The 18,552-nt window shown below is 44.9% G+C and overlaps 1 protein-coding gene across 2 annotated transcripts; it reads right to left on the bottom strand.

The window, feature by feature from the left end:
• Nucleotides 1-1,438: 1,438 nt before the first annotated feature.
• On the bottom strand, nt 1,439-16,676 carry LOC133410478 (A disintegrin and metalloproteinase with thrombospondin motifs 5). 2 transcript variants are annotated; one of them, XM_061691723.1, is made up of 9 exons: nt 15,363-16,676; nt 6,464-6,596; nt 6,076-6,243; nt 5,592-5,875; nt 5,315-5,498; nt 5,061-5,236; nt 4,806-4,981; nt 3,530-3,666; nt 3,309-3,465 (listed from the first exon to the last, which is right to left on the bottom strand). In XM_061691723.1, the coding sequence occupies exons 1-9, from the start codon at nt 16,446-16,448 to the stop codon at nt 3,398-3,400; spliced, it is 2,412 nt and encodes an 803-aa protein (XP_061547707.1). In that variant the 5' UTR covers nt 16,449-16,676; the 3' UTR covers nt 3,309-3,397. The 2 variants fall into 2 exon arrangements, with proteins under 2 accessions (XP_061547699.1, XP_061547707.1); XM_061691715.1 differs by having other exon boundaries at nt 1,439-3,666.
• Nucleotides 16,677-18,552: the final 1,876 nt, after the last annotated feature.

Genomic DNA, 18,552 nt, shown 5'->3' with positions numbered 1-18,552 from the left:
GGTATGCTGAATCCTTCAGAGTTGCTTTCACTGGAACTAAGGAGTTACAATTTTGGACAATTCCATGCTCCTATCTTTGTTCTTCAGTTCTTCCATTTCTTTCCATGTCCAAGGCTGTGCACCAGTGCACAAAGCAACATCCATAAAGATGTGGATGAGAGAGTTTGGTGTGGATGAACTTGACTGGCTTGCACAGAGTCCTGATGTCGCTTAAGTTCATGTGAGTCAAGGCAGGTGAGCCATAAGTTTTGGCAATATACGGTATCTATACTTTATTTATACTTTTACTTCATAACATTTCCTAAATGAAGTGTAACTGTATGCTTTCACTCTGACGGCCTGTGATTGGATGGTGACCAGTTCAGGGTGTACCCTTCCCTCTCCCAAAGACGGGATAAACTCCAGCTAAACTGTGACCCCAGTGAGGATAAGCAATCCAGAAAATGGATGGATGGATGTTTACTCTGCTACTCCTGTCTTCGTTACTCGTTACTACAAAATAAAATCTGAAGAAATTGTTTGTTGACACACTGTAATGCCTGAACCACGGCGCACAAACCGGAAGAATAGTGCTACCTGTAGTGACTTGGAAGAGCATTTACCTGTCGCTATACGTAGCTGGCATAAATAGATGAACAAAGGTACATTATTAGTAGTAAATAAATGATCACTTTCAGACCAAATGGGATAATTTCCCGTGGCACACCTGATAATATGTCATGGCGCACTGTTTGCCACAACTGCCATCCATCCATCCACCCAGGTGAGCTGGAGCCTATCTCAGCTGACTTTGAGCAAGAGGTTGGGTGTATCCTGGACTGGTTACCTACCCATTGCAGAGCACACATTGACAAACATTCACACTCACATTCGCACCGACTGTATGGACAATTTTGAGTCTTCATAGAATCACTTGCTGTGCATTAATTTCAAGGTCATACAGTGTTAGCCATCCATCCATCCATCCATCCATTTTCCATAGCGCTTATCCTCACTAGGGTCGCGGGCGTGCTGGAGTCTATCCCGGCTGACTGTGGGCGAGAGGCGGGGTACACCCTGAACTGGTCGGCAGCCAATCGAAGGGCACATATAGAGAAACAACAATTCGCACTCACAATCCCCACCTACGGACAATTTCGAGTCATAATAGACTAATATCAAGGAATGAAAAATTACAAATGCAACATTGTAGTTCGTTGTGTGCATGCACATTCATCTTTACCATTTACTTTTCAAGTCCATGTCCTGTACCTATGCTAAAATTCAGTAGAGGAAGGGGGTACTTGGATGAACAGTACATGGGAAACGTACATTATATTCTTGGGGTAAAAACTGTGAATTTAGTCATATTTTGTGAAGTGTTTGTATTGCAAAACAACAAAGAAAATAACACAGACAACAAGGTGTTTAAATATAGATATTTTATGTACATCACACGACGAGAAAAGAAACACTATAGTCTTACACTGAGGATTCTGCATAGTCCTAAATTAAATAGTAATCTGATACAAAATTACTACAATAAATAAAGCTCATCTCGTTGCTTTGTTATTCACACATAGCAGTTGTACAAACAATAAATTACAAGCTCAGTGCTGTTTTTGCTGTTCAGCGAGAGGGCTTTCCTCAAAGGAACAAAGTGTGTGTTTCAGTGAGGTGTACAGATGTGCATATGGCTCTGCAAATTGCTTTGAATACTAACACATACATTGAAATCATCTATTGTTCAAGAAGGTTTACATCGAGTTGTTAAATTGCAATGTGTAAAGGAGGGTACACACATACTGATTTTTAAAATGATGAGGAAAGAAATCCCCATGTGTGTCTCACTTCCCTTCTCGTGTGTGGTGTACCCGAGATAACCACCGCACCACACCACACAGAACCATATCGCCATAGGTCAGGATAATCTTTCAGAGAAATCCAATCATCAGTCTTCCGCTGAGTTTGATTAGCAGTGGCTTCAAATGCTCATATTTAGCCTGATTATCGGCATGTGTGTACCCTGCTTTAAGGCAGTGCACACCAATGGAAATTTCCCAGTGTCTTGTCTTTGTTTGCATTTTTTTTCCGCCACTCTCAATGCATGTAAGCAGACTCACACACATACACACACACACTCACACACACAGACACATGCACGCACGCACACACTTCAAAAATGAAGCAAAATAAGTGATCCGTCTCTAACCTCCATGAATGTGAATGTTAAGGACAGTCACGGTTACTTTTCCCCTCTGACAGCTGACTTTGAAAGAACACTGTTGTGTTCTTTAGAATGCGCAGGGGATTAGCGCAATCAACGCTTGTGTCATAAGGAAGAACATTCTTCCTGAGTTACTGCAGAGCAAATGAACTTCGAGAACCTGAGCAAGTCTCGACCTCAATAAAGCTTTTGTACTGCTGTATATTATTGTGCAGAATGGACAGACTGTAAAGCACCATTTAAACACCGAATGTCTGGGTTTCCCCGTCCATTGTTGGTCAACGTCTTCCCCATCCCTTGATAGCTGGAGGGTCAAAGCAATGACGTAAGCTGGAGGGCGAACGACGTGTGTCTCCCTTATTTAGGAGGATATACAGTATGACTCAAAACACACACGCACATGCTCGCTTGAACACACACACACACACACACACACACACACGCACATGCTCGCTCGAACACACACACACACACACACACACACAGCAAAAGACAAACAACGTTTGGATGCGGAAACAAAGTTGAGTCACCAACATGCAACACAAATGCCTGACTACAAAACAAACGGGTCCTTGCTTAACTTTTACTCTGCAAGTGTGATTCTGAGCCATCCTTCAAGCAGAGTCTCTGTGAGACTTGGTCCAACATTCACAGTCCTGATTAAGGTTTTAGATGATGTCTTAAATTCGTTGGTCCCTCGTCCAACATGCTGCACTTGATCATTTTATCGGTCCCCTTTTGTTGTCCTACAAAGCCTTGTTCCCCTCCTCCTGCCATTTTAACATTTTCTCCCAAGACAGTGTTTAAAAGCAGAAGGGCGGGAATTCAGCAAACATCCCTTGGACAATTTCCCGCCCTGGTCCTTACACTGGACTGTCCTGCTCTGCCAGCCAGTGTCACAAGTCCTGGAGCAGATCATCCATGCTCCTGTCACCCATTGGGGCCCGGGAAGTGGTGTAGACAGACTGGTAGCTGTCGTTGGCGCAGGAACCAGGATAGTGGGAGTGGGGTAAGATGTAGTAAAGCTGCTGGTGGTGGTTCTCGTTGTGACAGTTGTAGTGCCCTGCAAATGGGCCAAATTCAAACTGGGGACAAGCAGTGGTGGGGGCTTCTGTGGGGTTGTCCGGCGTGGCGTGAAGAAGCTATAACGGACATCCAGCGGCTTTTTAGCATCTGTGGCAAGGATCTGGACTACCAAGGCCTCTTGGAGGGCCCCAGGGCCCATGCTGTGGAGCCACTCATCCTTTTGACTCCAGCCACTGTAGTTAAGCACAGAGCCGTTGAGCGGAATGATGCTCTCTGAGGTGGAGATCATGAACTTGCCATTGAGGAGGTAATCCCCACTGGGTCTCCGGAGGGCGAGGTAGGCGGTGAAACGGGTCTGGTCTTTTGCCTTGTGCTGACGAACCTTGATGTGTGTGGAGCCTACAGGGATCTTCACTACATCCGTGTAGCCCTTACTGTTTGTCAGGGTGAAAGGAAAGATTCGGTTAGCCAATCGGGATGTGGAAATAACTATACAGACGATAGTCTTAGTGGTAATATAAACATAACAAGCATGCCTAACATGCATGCATAACCTATTTGCCAAATTTATTACAAATGTATCATTTGTGGCTCGCCGCCATATGTCCTTCTTCTGTTGACTTGAATGGCTCTATACATTTTTTGTGAGCTATTTAACCATTTGTATGACCATAATTCAAGACATCTTTCTTGCATCAGGCTGACTCTATACCTTTTCATGCCATGTTACGGTCCTCACACGTCTGCTCAATTGAGCTGTAACAACTTCGCATGTACACAGTCCCCTTCCAAGCACACATAAACATCACCCAGTCTGCATACTTTCCCTTTGGAAACGTCAATCGCCTTCGTCCATCCCCCCTCCCCTCACATCGCTGCTGTCCTCGTCACTTCCCGCCTGGATTATTGCAACTCTCTCCTGTTTGGTCTCCCCCACAAGTCACTACAAAAACTACAGCTTCTCCAGAACTCTCAAGGACCCCCTCCACTCACCACATCACTCCAGCCCTGAAACATCCCTATTGGCTCCCTGTTCAATACCTCATTCCCATATAAAATACTGATTTGTACCTTCAAGACCATAAATGACCTCGCCCTGGTAAACTGTATCCTGCTGATCTCCTTGCATGTTGCCAGACCCACCTGCAGTCTCAGATCTTTCTCCTCCCTCCATCTAAACATCACATTTCTCCCTTGTGACCCCCCACTCTCACACACACACATCTTTGTAACGCCCCACTACCTGACCTCTGAAACAGACTCATTAACCGTCTTCAAATCCAAACTCAAGACACACTTATTCCGGACTGCATATATTCACTTTAATGTTTCCCATATCATTTGCCATTTTAATTTATGTTCTGTTATTTGTATAGTATTGCTTGATTTCTTTTAACTTGTACGGTGATCTTGAGAGGCTTGAAATGTGCCTTTAAATAAAACAAATGATTATTATTAGTAGCAGTAGTAGTAGTATTATTATGATGATGATGATTATTATTATTATCATCATCATAAAAATAGATGTTTTGTTTTATCCTGCGTTTGGCAAGAGAGTTTTCTTTGTTCTTACCTTTTCTTGGTGAAGTTGCCCACAACCCGTATGCATCCTGTGCTGTCACCTCCACATATACCACACTTGTCAAACTGAAGCTTGGAGCCTATGATGCCATCGCAACCTGTTCGCACGCACTTCCCCTTCACGCACACCGAGCTGCTGGAAGGACGACACTCGGTCCCGTCTATCACCTGAAAACAGAGAGGTTCTTTAACCTAAAAATGCTTTTTCACTGAAATGTCCCAGTACCATTTTTTGCCAATAGCTCACCCTGTGTGAGAACACCACATAGTAACCGGTTCCTTTTGCTCTGCAGGTGAGTTTGCAAACATCTTTAGGGAGAACTCCAGCATATTTGGGCACCCACTCAACAAATGTTTTCACCCCTTTAGGATCTGTCTGAGGGCCATTGCGCACCGCACATTGCTCCTGTCGGAAACTCTTATCTAGAGGAAACGGTGAAAAGACACATTTTGTAGTGTATTGTACTTACATCCCATTCAAATGCACGATACTGCACTCACTCGTTGGTGGGCATGGTGCAACATTGCAGGACCGGTAGATGGCTCTCTTCCCAGTGCAGTAACGCCCATTGTTCCGTGGTGGCGGGTTGTTGCACAGCCGCTGGGCGAATTGCACTCCACCACCACACGTTCGAGTGCATGAGCCCCAAGAACCCCAGGAGCTCCAGCTGCCATGGTTGGATGACTGCGGCACAGCGCAGAAAGGGAAGGGTCAGTCACATCGAGATTTTATGCTTCCCAAGAAAGCCAGAAAGTTTCACATGCGGTCACCGCCTACCGAGTAATGTCTCTTGCGTGTTTTGTCCACACACTTCCCCTGCAGGCAGATGCGCCCCTTTCCGCAGGGTGTTCCCTCCACGGCTGGCAACTTCTTGGTCAGACACACCATCTGTCCCTGGCGAATAACTGCACACCACAGCCGGGAGCACACGTCCATACCAGGGCATACGGTGTATTCTGGCCCGAAAGCCAGGCGGCACTGGCGCACGGCATCATAGCTCTGCCCCGGGAGCTCTTCGGGACCCAACAGGGGTTGACGGGGGGAGTCGAGAAGACACTCGGCTGGGACAGGGGCAGTGTCGAGAATAAGATGATGCTGGCGGTACATTACTTTTCTTTTCTCTTCACAATGTCTTCACACTATACTTTATGGCCATGGTGAAGAAGGTTACATATGATCTTTGGCTGTGCTACAAATACATTCCTTGCTCAGTGATAGACACTGTGGAAGTTCACGCAAGAAAATGCTTTAAAAACCTCACCATTGCCATCGTCAAAGAAGTCTGTGATGGTGGCCGAGGTACAGCGGCTCCAAGGTTTGGACGCATCAATGGAGGTGAGGATGGAGGACATTAGCCTCTTGTCGCTGTTCACGCCGAAACGCTCCTCACAGAATTTGGAGTCGTCATGGGACAAACCGAGCAAATGGCCTGAGGCAGACGGGGGAAGGAATTGAAATGTTATGTACGGTCGATGGAGCCGGAAAATGATGCCACAGGTTTGCACATGCAGCAAGAATGGGAAAAGAAAACACAACGGGCACTCAGGTAATCCTCTCATAGTAATCAACAACCACAGAGGTGCTGACAGATGAGCCAGTCCAAACTTGTCTGTATCTCTCTTTGTCTTAACAAGTGTATCCATGCTTACCGATCTCGTGCGCCACTGTGAATGCGGCGTGAAGCCCGTCATCCTCAATGACGGCACAGCTTCTTTCTGGTGAGCAGATAGTGCCAACGTCTGCCATTCCCAAGGTGTCACAGGAGTGATGGCCGCAGAGGTCCTGCACAGATGTAATGCAGTGACTTTAAAGCAGCCCCAGGACTTGATATTTACTCTCCCTTTAATGTTTCTTCCACCACCATTTGCCAAACCCATAGTGGTTACATGATATTGATTGTCGCATAACCATGCAGACGAGGCCTCAGGGCAGTCTTGCCACTGTTCGCCGAACGCGCTGATCAATTGATTAATTCCCGCCGTCATGTCAGAGAGGAAATGGCATGTGTGAACACAGACAAACATCGTCAAGAAGACGAACCATCGCCCTAAATCGTGCTGACGGGCCTGCTGGGCTCTAGAGGGAGGGTGTTTACCCGGTTTACCCGGTGGACCAGTTAGGAACAAACTGCCTTGTGTTATGCACTCACACTTGACTGATTGGGTGGGACCACTGCACACACGCACACACACACAAATGTACATCACTCCTGTTCATGCGAATAAATACAGTACATGTGCTTACAGGACACAAACAGGATAAATATGCACTTTACAGCAAGAAAGTGTGTGTTTACCAGTTAACTGCTGAATAGTTATAGTTGTTGACACACATGGCCAATGAGGGGAAACTTACACGCACTGAGTGCTCTCTCCTTTCTTACTGTGCGGACAAGCACAATGTTTGTTTTGAATCTAACAGTGGGAGTGTATAGAAAGTTTCTTACACTCTTTCACCCCATAACGTTTTTATGTTTTTTCACCCAAACCATCCAAGACAACGGAGTGAAAGCTTGTGTTTTTACAGCAAAGCATGAACCGAAAGAAGAAAAATATAAACTTTGCTTGTTTTCACTCCCAACATTATTTTTTCTTTCAAAACAGACAAGGGAGAAAACAAAGAAGTTAAAAGAGAAACAAATCAAAGGAAATTGATCAATGGAATGGGGATGGAGCAATGCCGGAAAAGAAAGAGGAGAACTGGTGCGGGGCATAGGGTTACGGGGGGATTGGCACAAATAACAGGCGAACAGGTGGAAGGCTGGAATCGAAAATCAGCCAACGATCGGTGGGTTGTGTGCCAACCTGTGAGAGACTGACTGATCTCAGCCAAGATTTGAGTGAAACAGCCAATCACACACACATGTTAAAAGTCTGAGTAAGCAAGTTTAGCTTACACTAAAAACACTACACGTCTGATATCATGACTACATCAACCCAATAAAGACACACAATAGAGTGGAGACCACTCATACTCGTATGTGTGTAAAATGCAGCAATTATTTCAAGTGTAGTGGAAGTCGTAGTAGAGAAGTAGGTTTCCTTTGCCAACAAACGAACAAGTGAGGAACCAGTAACCGCCTCAGTGAAGGTAATATATTAACTACATATTATGATGGGCTGCACGGTAGACGTGTAGTTAGCACATCGGCCTCACGGTTCTGAGGACCGGGGATCAAATCCCAGCCCCGCCCATGTGGAGTTTGCATGTTCTCCCCGTGCCTGCGTGGGTTTTCTCCGGGTACTACCACATCCAAAAAACATGCATGGTAGGTTGAATGAAGACTCTAAATTGCCCGTAGGTGTGAATGTGAGTGCTAATGGTTGTTTGTTTCTATGTGCCCTGCGATTGGCTGGCGACCAGTTCAGGGTGTACCCCGCCTCCCGCCCGAAGATAGGTGGGATAGGCTCCAGCATGCCCGCGACCCTAGTGAAGATTAGCGGTACAGAAAATGGATGGATAGATATTAGGATGCACTGGGATGCTCGTGTGCCAGTAAAATTGAGCGGCTATATGAGCTTTTGAAAGAAGAGTCGTGAAAAAAAATCACTGATGCGTCACCGTTAGTGAGGGCGAGTCCCATGTGGTGTGCCCGCTGTCCAGTGTCGAGACTTTAGGCTCCAGGGGCTGTCTGCAGGTTGTCAACAGATGCCAGACGAAGTATAATGTGTGAAATATCAAGAACAGGTAAAACAAATAGAGGGGCCATCTGCGACGGCGGCAAGAGCTGGGAAATGTACACCGTGATGTAGACAAAAACTCATGGACGCGGTGGGGTGGGGGTTTGACAAGTGGACAGGAAAGGGAGGAGTCGCCGCCACACGTGCAAATTCCATGTAAAAGGTTAAATGACATCACTATGCAGTCAAAGCCACGGCGGGACAAGACTTAGTGGATTTACGGATTGGTATGCAGCCTGGGCATCCCATCACGCAGCCATTTGGCATTCACTGCCATGCCACGGTTGATACCAAACACTGTACGTCCCAGATTCCATCACGCAGCAGTGGACCGTTACAACATTCTCAGCCACAATGGCCGCTTCACACTTGTTCGCCTTGTGATCGCCATCCATCCAGTTTCTTTCTCATCAGGGTGGCGGGGAAGCTGAAAAGCCTATCCCAGCTGACTTTGGGCAAGAGTTGGGGTAAACCCTCGACTGGTCGCTGGCCAAGTTGCAGCGCACATATAAACAGCCATTTGCAAAAAGATTCACACCTTCAGACAACTTAGACTGCTCAATGAGCCTAACATGAGCCTGTTTTTACGGATGAACATGCAAACTATCCTCAGAAAGGCCGGAGCCGAGATTCAAAACAGAAATCTCAGAATTGTGAGGCAGATGTGCCAACAACGAGTCCACTGTCCTGCCTCCTGATGTGATATTACTGTATTCGTTCACATGTGAAGTGAATCTCTATTATTCCACAACGTTTTTTGAAAAACCTCAATTGAAAATACAGTATATAGGAGAATGAAATGGCCAGACAGAGACGATTGAGAAATGGTTCAAATATCGTTGTCTCACATGCTGAAATTCTTTGATTTCTTTTTTTCACCCACAATGCAGCTGGGTACAAGACACCTGAGCCAAATGCAGTTCTTTCCTGGCAGTGCTCTTTCAAGGGAAACAGTAACTTTGTGCTTGCACATTCCTGTTTCACTCACTGCTTTCCTGCAGTGTTTAGATGTGCAGGTCTGCCCATCATGTTGATTGACAGGTTGAAGTGACAGCAATTTTAGTCCTCAGTCACAGCCAAGAATCCTGAGGATTGGGCTTTCAGAGCCAAATAGGTCAGGGGTCAACGTTAAAGTGAACTGCTGGCTGCTATTATGGGCTTATTAAGGGCATGACCCAAAAATGGGGTCATGAAAGAGGAGCCAATACACTAATTTGTCTGAAAGACATGCAGTCGATAATAGTATAACATAACAACAGTTTGATGGTTTGCAGGGCAGGTGAGGGTTCACATGCTTCTACGGGTTCAGTTATAAAGAAATTGAAAAGGTTCCAGAGAAGTGTGTACAGTGTTAGATGTGTGAAAAGATTTTACATCCAAAAATGGGCTGGATTGACAAAATCATTTTGGAAGGATAAAAGTGCAAATCCACAAGGCGTATTCGGGCCACACTAAAAAGAAAAAAGAAAAAAGAAAGTCATCACCTTACAAAACAAAACATTTTGGACAAAAAGTTGCACAATTTCGAGATTAAATTTTAGAGTAAAATGCATATAATAGCTGCACGGTATTTTGTCTTATCATCGTCATTGCAATGTACGTAATGTACGCAATAGCGTGCACTGTAATATACAGAGAATCAACTGTAATATTAAAAGTGAGCAGCAGAGGGACCTGTTCGGACATACTCAAACGAGTCAAAGAAATGGGCGTGCTGTACTTCCTATTTTGCTCTTTAGAATGAAACTACAGTAGTCAAGGCACGTGGCAGCTGCGTGAGTGCACGAGGTGCATTCAGGGACCTGCGTAAATGTGTGCTTTTGTAAGACAGTACATAATTCTAAAAATGGATTACTAGAAAAATTATCATTTGTATCGGAATGCTTAATTTTAAACACTACTATGATAATATGGAATTTATTTGGTTTTGTAATATAAGAATAGAGAAATGATTTTGTTAAGATCGTCAGCCAGAGCTGCTACGAACGCAAAGTTATCAATGTCCTTTCACCATCATTCCTTTTATACTGTGTTGCGTGTTTTTGTTTTCATATTAAGGACAAAAGTCTTGTTTTTGTTTTAATACCTCATTTTAAAAAATGCTATTAAAGGAACAAGTTTTTCCTCATGTTTTTGAGATTGTAGGGCGAAAGCTGCAGCTGGCTACTAGTTGTTGACTGAACGGGTGGCAGCAATGGGAAAATGAAATTCCAGTATTTTGAGGGTAATAGCCTGTCAGCAACATAAAAAAATAAAAAGAACTATGAACTGGTTCACTTTTGGACCGGTGAACTTAGTTAAAAACAATTAATTATGAACTCTGAAATGAAGTAGTTCGTTTTTTGAACGATGAGCCGAACTTTGAAGTAGCTCGCGTAGAAAATGAACTTTCCCAACACTGATCCTGTATAATTTCCATTCCATCCATTTTCTTTACCGCTTATCCTCACCAGGGTCGCGGGCTGCTGGAGCCTATCCCAGCTATCTTCGGGCGGAAGGCGGGGTACACCCTGAACTGGTCGCCAGCCAATCGCAGGACACAAACAAACAACCATTCACACTCACATTCACACCTACGGGCAATTTAGAGTCTTCAATCAATCTAGCCCTGTATTATTTCACATCAAAAAATATATTGCAGGTTTAAAAAAAAAAATCTCTGTAATTTTTTACCAATATCATGCAGCCGAATATATATATAAACAGGGTGATTGAAAAGTAACTCCCTATTTTAACATACTTATAATTTCTTCATATAATGTAATCTTTTTCTAATTTTTTTGTGTATGTTCCATGATTAAAGGAGCAAATCTATTCTACCAAACCAATGACTTTGGAAGAACTTGAAGGGCGAAGTTATGTCTTCCATCCCACAAGAGTTCCTTGTGAAATCAGTTAATGCAGTTCCCAGGCGGCTTGAGAAACTGCTGGCTAATGCTGACGCCCGTATCGGATTTTGAATAAAACTGCATGCAATACACTTTCTTCTCATGGTCATTTCTTGTAAGAATTGTAGTTCAGAAATGAATAAACTTAAAAATAAAAAAATAAATCACCTGGATACATATATATATATATATATATATATATATATATATATATATGCAGCACGGTGGACGACTCCGGTTTCCTCCCACATCCCAAAAACGTGTGGTAGGTTGATAGAAGAGATCTAAATTGTCCGTAGGTGTGAATGTGAGTGTGAATGGTGGTTTGTTTGTATGTGCCCTGCGATTGGCTGGCAACCAGTTCAGGCTGCCCGATGATAGCTGGTATAGGCTCCAGCACGCCCTACTGAGGAGAAGCGGCTCAGAAAATGCATGGATGGATATATATATATATATATATATATATATATATATATCGGGTCAGGTCCTTTGTTTTTGTTTTATCCTGAAGACATTTGGGTTTCAGATCAAAAGATGAATATGAGACAACAGCTTTAATTTCATGATATTTACATCTAGATCTGTTAAACAACTCAGGAAAGCGCCCCTTTTGGTTGAACTCACCCACTTTTCAAGTGAGCAAATGTATTGGAACATGTGACTGATTTGTGTTTCTAGTTGCTCAGGTGTTTTAGATTGACTGCTTAAACATTAAATAGTGCTTGTTTTTGGCTTTGGGTTTCACCTGTGAAAACTGCATTTGCTGTTAAGCAAACATGAAGACCAGAGAGCTGTCATTGGGAGAAAAGGAAACCATTTTGAAGCTGAGAAATGAGGAAAACTCGATCAGCGCTATTGCACAAACATTGGGCATAGCCAATACAACAATTTGGAATGTCCTGAAAAATAAAGAAACTTCTGGTGTACTGAGCAACAGACATCGAACAGGTCAGCCAAGGGTATCAACAGCACTTGATGACAGAATCATCGTGAGCGTTGTGAAGAAACACCCAAAGACAACAGTCAGTGACATCACTGCCAACCTCCACAGGGCAAGGGGTGAAGGTATCACAATCCACTGTTCGAAGAGTAGAAATATACAGGCCATATACCACAAGATGCAAACCACTCATCAGAAAAAAAGAATCAGAAGGCCAGATTGGATTTTGCAAAGAAGTAAAGAGATAACCCACAAAAGTTTTGGAACAATGTTTTCTGCACTTATGAGACCAAGATTAACCTCTACCAGTGATGGAAAGGCCAAAGTATGGAGAAAGAAAGGATCTGGTTATGATCCAAAACACACAAACTCATCTGTGAAGCATGGTGGAGGTAATGTCATGGCTTGGGCTTGCATGGCTGCTTCTGGGAACGGGCTCATTAGACTTTATGGATGATATAACGCATGATGGTAGCAGCAGAATGAATTCTGAAGTCTACAAGACCATTTTGTCTTGCAATTTACAGAAAAATGCATCCAAACTAATCGTGAGAAGCGTCATCATGCAACACGACAATGACCCAAAACACACTGCTAACACAACAAAGGACTTCATTGGGGGAAAAAGTGGACCTTAACCCAAAAGAGCATGCATTTTACCTCCTGGAGATGAGACTGAAAGGACAAAGAGGCTGCAGTAAAGGCCTGGAAAAGTATTTCAAATGAAGAATGCAACAGTCTGCTGAAGTCAATGGGTCGCAGGCGTTTTTGCAAGTAAGGGTTATGCAATCAGATATTAAATGTTATTCACGTTTAAGATTCTTTAATAATGTCTGTTCCAATACTTTTGCTCCCTTGAAAAGTGGGTGGCTTCAAACAAAAGGAGCTCTGTCCCGAGTTGTTTAACACGTCTAGATGTAAATACCACAAACTAAACGCTGGAATTCTGAACTTTTGTCTCATATTCATCTTTTGTTCTGAAACCCCTAATGTCTTCAGTGTACAATAATAATAATAATAATAATAATAACCTTACTGTTCCAATACTTTTGGTGGAGACTATATATTCTCTCTCTCTCTCTCTTTATATATATATATATATATATATATATATATATATATATATATATATATATATGTCTGTATGTATATATATATATATATATATATATATATATATATATATATATATATATATATATATATATATATATATACATACAGACATATATATATATATATATATATATATATATATATATATATATATATATATATATATATATATATATATATATATTTATATATGTGAAATGAAGGAATGATATCAGAGTAGCTGTTTCTTTCCTGTGTAAGGATGAGCAATGTCGAGGTTCTGGACAAGTTTTTATTTTCCTATTTTGACAGGAAACAGTGAGAATGACAGACAAGATTTTGGATCCTGAGCGAGTGGAATTCCAATGAACCTGCCGTCTCTGACTGACTGGACAACATCAGGGGCCCTAATGCTTTACGGCATTTTGACTCGTAAGATAAAATTAAGTTGTATGGTATTGGTATTGCAATTAGAGGGTGTATTGACTGATGTAGTCACCCCGTATTGCGGATGGAAGCATACTGCACGTACAGTGATCCTACAGTAACTGCGGACTACTTCATGAACAAGGTGACTCGTGTTGGAGGCTGTCCACAGTGAAACCCAAATCTGGGTTGCTCTTTCTCCAGAACAATCACTTCAAAACTGATAATGATAATTATCTGATGTTGATGATCCACAATTCTGAATGTTTCATTTCATTCCCATAACATTATAACTTTAATATCAAAAATATACAACTTTTATCTCAAAAACCTACTACGTTTTTTCTCAAAAACAATACAACTCTATTGTTGTTAAATTAGGATTTAAGTCTCATAGTGTTATTGTCTTTTCCTTTCAGAGTGGCCCTAATATTACTTTCTACAAAGCCTATCATGTTTGTTTGGAGTTTCTTATCTGGTTTGGCTCTCTGCTCTTAACCCCAGAGGTTGCCTTCGGGGCATCATTCCATCTTTTTATTCATGGCCGCTGTACCAAAGAGTGGCCATCTGTAGACACTCGCCTTCTCTGCGGGCTTGCCCAAGCAGGTGGAGTGTCAACAACGATTGTAGGTGGTTGGCACGCAGGGACCGGGACTTCCTGCCAGCTACTTTAGACACCCGTGCCAATGAACGACAGCACCAACCCAACACGTGTATCCTTTGGAGATCCAAAGTAATACTCCGGATGCTCGCTTCAAAAGCAGAAATGTTTGGCTGTGGTTCAGGCAGTAGGGAAGGAGGGAGGCTGAAGTAAGGCAGGGAGCAGCGAGGTGAAAGAAAGGCTAAATTAGTGCGGTCTCCATACAGCCTATGTTTGTTTTTCTGACAGCCTCAGCTGACAGATGCTGTAAAAGTAACCAGGAAAAAAAAATTGCAGACTGGAGCGACGTGAGGATGATACGAGTCAGGAGAGATTGCCTTGTTAAGTCGCAGTGTATTTTTTAAATTTTTTTTATTCAAGATTTTTCTGGGGTGCACCCTGTAGATGATTTTCAAATTCCCGAGAAGAATTTGTCTGCAAACGCCTCAGGTCTCAGCTTCTGAGGCTTGAAGGCGGTCAGGGGACTGAGAGGGTAAGCTGGAGACAGAGGAGTCTGCCCAGAAAAACGGACGCAGACGCAGGAAATTCAGTTTTTACGGCTGGTTTACAGATGCTGAACAGCGTTAAGCACAGAAGCGTCAGCACATAGAGGAAGACCGAGAGGGCTAGTGGGGCTCTCTGGACTGGGATTCAAAGGGTCGACAAATCTGACAGCTCATAGCCAACATTACCACAAGCAATGGTCTCCATGTGTGTCCTGAACGCACTGAGTCACGGGACATGTCAGCAAATTTCGTGGGTGCTTAAACATGAACAACATCGAAATCAAAACAAGCGATGGCGTCACTCCGTTGCCTTGGCATCGCACCTGGGCGACAAGCGGCCTGGCGCCTCGGGAAGGGAAGGAAGTTTGTTTACCTGCCTAGTGAAGAGGATGGCGGCGTCGTGGTGGTGTTGGTGGTCGTCGTCTAGCGGGTTTTGCTGGTTCTGCCACTTGCAGAAGCTCTTGAGAGTGGCCGCCGCGTTCTTGGACACTTGCAGCCCTTTGTCTTTGTCGGTGACCGCGGTTACTTTGACCACGGACAGCCGGATGGGGTTCTCGATGCTGGCGTGCCCGTACAGCTTGGACGCGATTGAGGCCAGCGTGAGGAGATAGTGGTTTAAGTCCTTGCCGTACTTCTTCGTCATGGTCTCGTCCGCCACCAAGAGAAGCTCCACGTGTCTGGCGCGGGAGACCGACCTCTTGCGCCGCACGCGGCTGTCCGCAGCTGCAGTTCCGAGGAACCGGCTCCACCGTCTCCGCCCGTGCGCGCCCAGGTCAGGCGCGGACAGCCTCCCTCGGTCCGGCCTCTTGCGCCGACTTTTCCCAGCCGCGTCCCTGCGCCCCCTGCGCCCGTCGCGCGTCCCGCAGCTCTCGTGGCCGTCGCGCGCGGCTTCAAAAGTGAAGTTCTCACGCGTGAACACGTGGAGGGCGTGTTCGGCGTCCTTGTCCTGCAGAGCGCGCGCGTCGTGCTCGTGCCCCTTGGCCCGGACGATCGGCGTGACGGTGTACCGCACGCCGTGCACGGCGAAGAAGCCTTCCACACCTCCGCCGCAGAGGTTGAAGACGGCCAGGGACTCCGGGTTGGTGTTGACCGTCCCGCGATAAACGCAGTCCCGCTGCAAAGACTCCGAGCTGCCTCCCATCATGGCGAGGACGTACTGAGGGCTGAAGTGATGCGACAGAACCGACTCATCGCGCTCCATGTCCAGCTGAAAGCGACTCCCATCCAAGTAGACAAGGTATCCGGCCCTCCCGCCTGCGTTATAAATCCGGTCAACGGTCCGCACGACCCCATCTGTCCTCCTGGCTGGTGTGAGCTGCGAACCGTTCGCAGGTGGGAGATAGAAACCCTGGAAAACGGAGACCCCGGCGGCGCCAGGCTCCGACTCCAGCAGCACGCCCAGCGACAGCAGACGGAACCAAAGCACGCCACCGGCCGCAGCACCAAGGAGCCTCACCATTGTTCATTCCACACGGTGCAGCAGCATCTATACGCTACACTATGTCCGAATCACGAACCCTGGACGAGCTGCGCAGGCAACTTACTTGTCGGGCCAAAAAGCGCATCCTTCCATGGCCTGCAAAAGAGCGTCAACAAAAGCAGTGAGGGGAGACAAAGTGAGTGCAGTCTGGACTGAACTTGGAGAACAAAATCACAAAGTTTGCGCTTAATAGGACCCGGAGAGGAAAAGTCCTGCCCCCTTTACGCTCAATCACCACTCCTCCACCCCCACCCCCTTCGCTCTATAGCGCTCTCTTGCTCTTTTCCTCAAAACAGTCAAGTGCTGGGAGCAGAGAGAGAGAGAGAGAGAGAGAGGAGTTACCCGAAAAATGCTTCATGCTTAGCAGAGCAGCGTTTTGCTTTACGTGTCCCCTGTTCAGATCCTCGAGAGGCAAAGAAATCACTCTGGCCGACTCTCAGTCCTCAGCAGCCAAACAAACATATCCTCCACATGACATGACAAATTGCTAACTGATGAAGAAATCTCGTCACCATCTGTTTTAGGGTGGGAATCGCATCACTGCACATGCAGCAAAAGAGCTGTCTCTCAACACTTTAACTTCACAAAAAAAAAAAAAAATGTCCCTGTTATTTTTAGCCTTTGCAGCTGGACTATTTGAATAATTCAGGTTCTTCCAATTGGATTTAAGTGCTGACTTTCAGCAAACTAGACAGAGATAGATAATTTATACTTGTTCCGTGAATAAAATGTTGTTGTTCCCGCGCGAGATGTTAATGGCGCAGGCCTAAGTCAGAGAGGAAAGAGAGACGGAGGCAATCTGTGCCGCCATCTAGTTGCACTCCCGAATGTGACGAAACAGGTGTGTGACGGTGCCGGGAAATGGCCTGGATTCGGGAAACGGATGAGTGTCGTGTTCTCACTCGCAAGAGCTTGAGAGTGGCTTTTCTCAAGCATCTTAAAGGAGACAGAATGCAGTCAAAATAGTCAATTTCACATTGAATGTCTCCTTTAAAGGATCTGTGGTTCTGCTCATTTACTGAGTCACCAAATGGAAGCCAGCCTGCACCCTGAAGAGTGAGGCCTCACAACCTGCAGTGCCCATATTAGGTTGCCACTGTGTTGTCAAGTGATGAAGAGCCCATGCAGGTCAGCGTTCTCATCTGAAGCCCCACCGGTGAAATGCCAGGGAGTGGGCGTGAGAGGGGAGAAGGTGAAGGAGCACAGCTAAACATGGAAATCTGCGCACTGACAGAATACAAAACCCCGAAGGACGCGTTCTTGCTCCGTACAAGCTCCTCGACAAAAGTGTGCAAAAGTGTGCACCGGGGCCGATGAACTGTGGGGCAAAGGGGACAACTGTCACAAGGCCCCCGGCGCATGTTGGGGACCCCTCGCTGGCAGCCCTCTTCCCGGTCGACAAATAATTTTCAAATGGGAACCTTCGTCTGTACCTCATACTGAAAAAAAAAACGATTTCATTTTCAGTCGTACATGATTGAAATGTGGTAAACTGATGTATTTTTACCTTATTTTCGTCAAAAATAAATAATACAGTACGTGTTAGTTCAACGCATTATAATCATGTGCAACCCATGTGTTCGAATTACGTAAAATCAGGACTTTTTTTTTCAGGGCACCAATGCCCATGCATTGCACCATTATTTTTAGGAAGTTTTGATCTTGTTGACCTTCAGATGTGCGGTGCTGTAGCAACGACAAACTAACCTCGTGCACATAGAAATGTTCATAAGAAATTGTACAATTAGGCCTCACAATGTTGTTGCTCAGATTTAATTCAGCTGGAGGCCACCGCAGCGGCTCCAGTATCAAGGTGAACTTCATGTCCAACTCATTGAGCTGTTATGCAATATCTTCCCCACCAGCAATTGTGCCGCCCACTTACTCATCTCTATTTTGTCCTCCTGTCTTGTCTCGAGTCTCGCGCACTGCTGGCTGCTCGATCATCACACCAAACTGTCAAGTGTATTAGCCGCAGTAAAAGTCATCTGTAAAGTCAAAGCAAATAAGGGGTTTGTGTGATATAGGATGTTTGATCAGGTTGCTCTGATGTCACACACACTTTGGCTCGAATCCCCACAAC

This window comes from Phycodurus eques, chromosome 1 (assembly GCF_024500275.1).
Source record: "Phycodurus eques isolate BA_2022a chromosome 1, UOR_Pequ_1.1, whole genome shotgun sequence".
Lineage (NCBI taxonomy): Eukaryota > Metazoa > Chordata > Actinopteri > Syngnathiformes > Syngnathidae > Phycodurus > Phycodurus eques.
The sequence above is the reverse complement of the archived record's forward strand: the minus strand, read 5'-3'. Positions and strand labels throughout refer to the sequence as shown.

Bases quoted from the DNA above. Each gene is read 5' to 3' on its own strand.
- LOC133410478 (XM_061691715.1), bottom strand. From the start codon at position 16,448: ATGGTGAGGCTCCTTGGTGCTGCGGCCGGTGGCGTGCTTTGGTTCCGT. The intron at 6,244-6,463 runs GTAAGCATGGAT...CGTCTGCCTCAG, and splicing joins CACAGTGGCGCACGAGATCG to GCCATTTGCTCGGTTTGTCC. The intron at 4,982-5,060 runs GTGAGCTATTGG...CTCTGTTTTCAG, and splicing joins ATGTGGTGTTCTCACACAGG to GTGATAGACGGGACCGAGTG.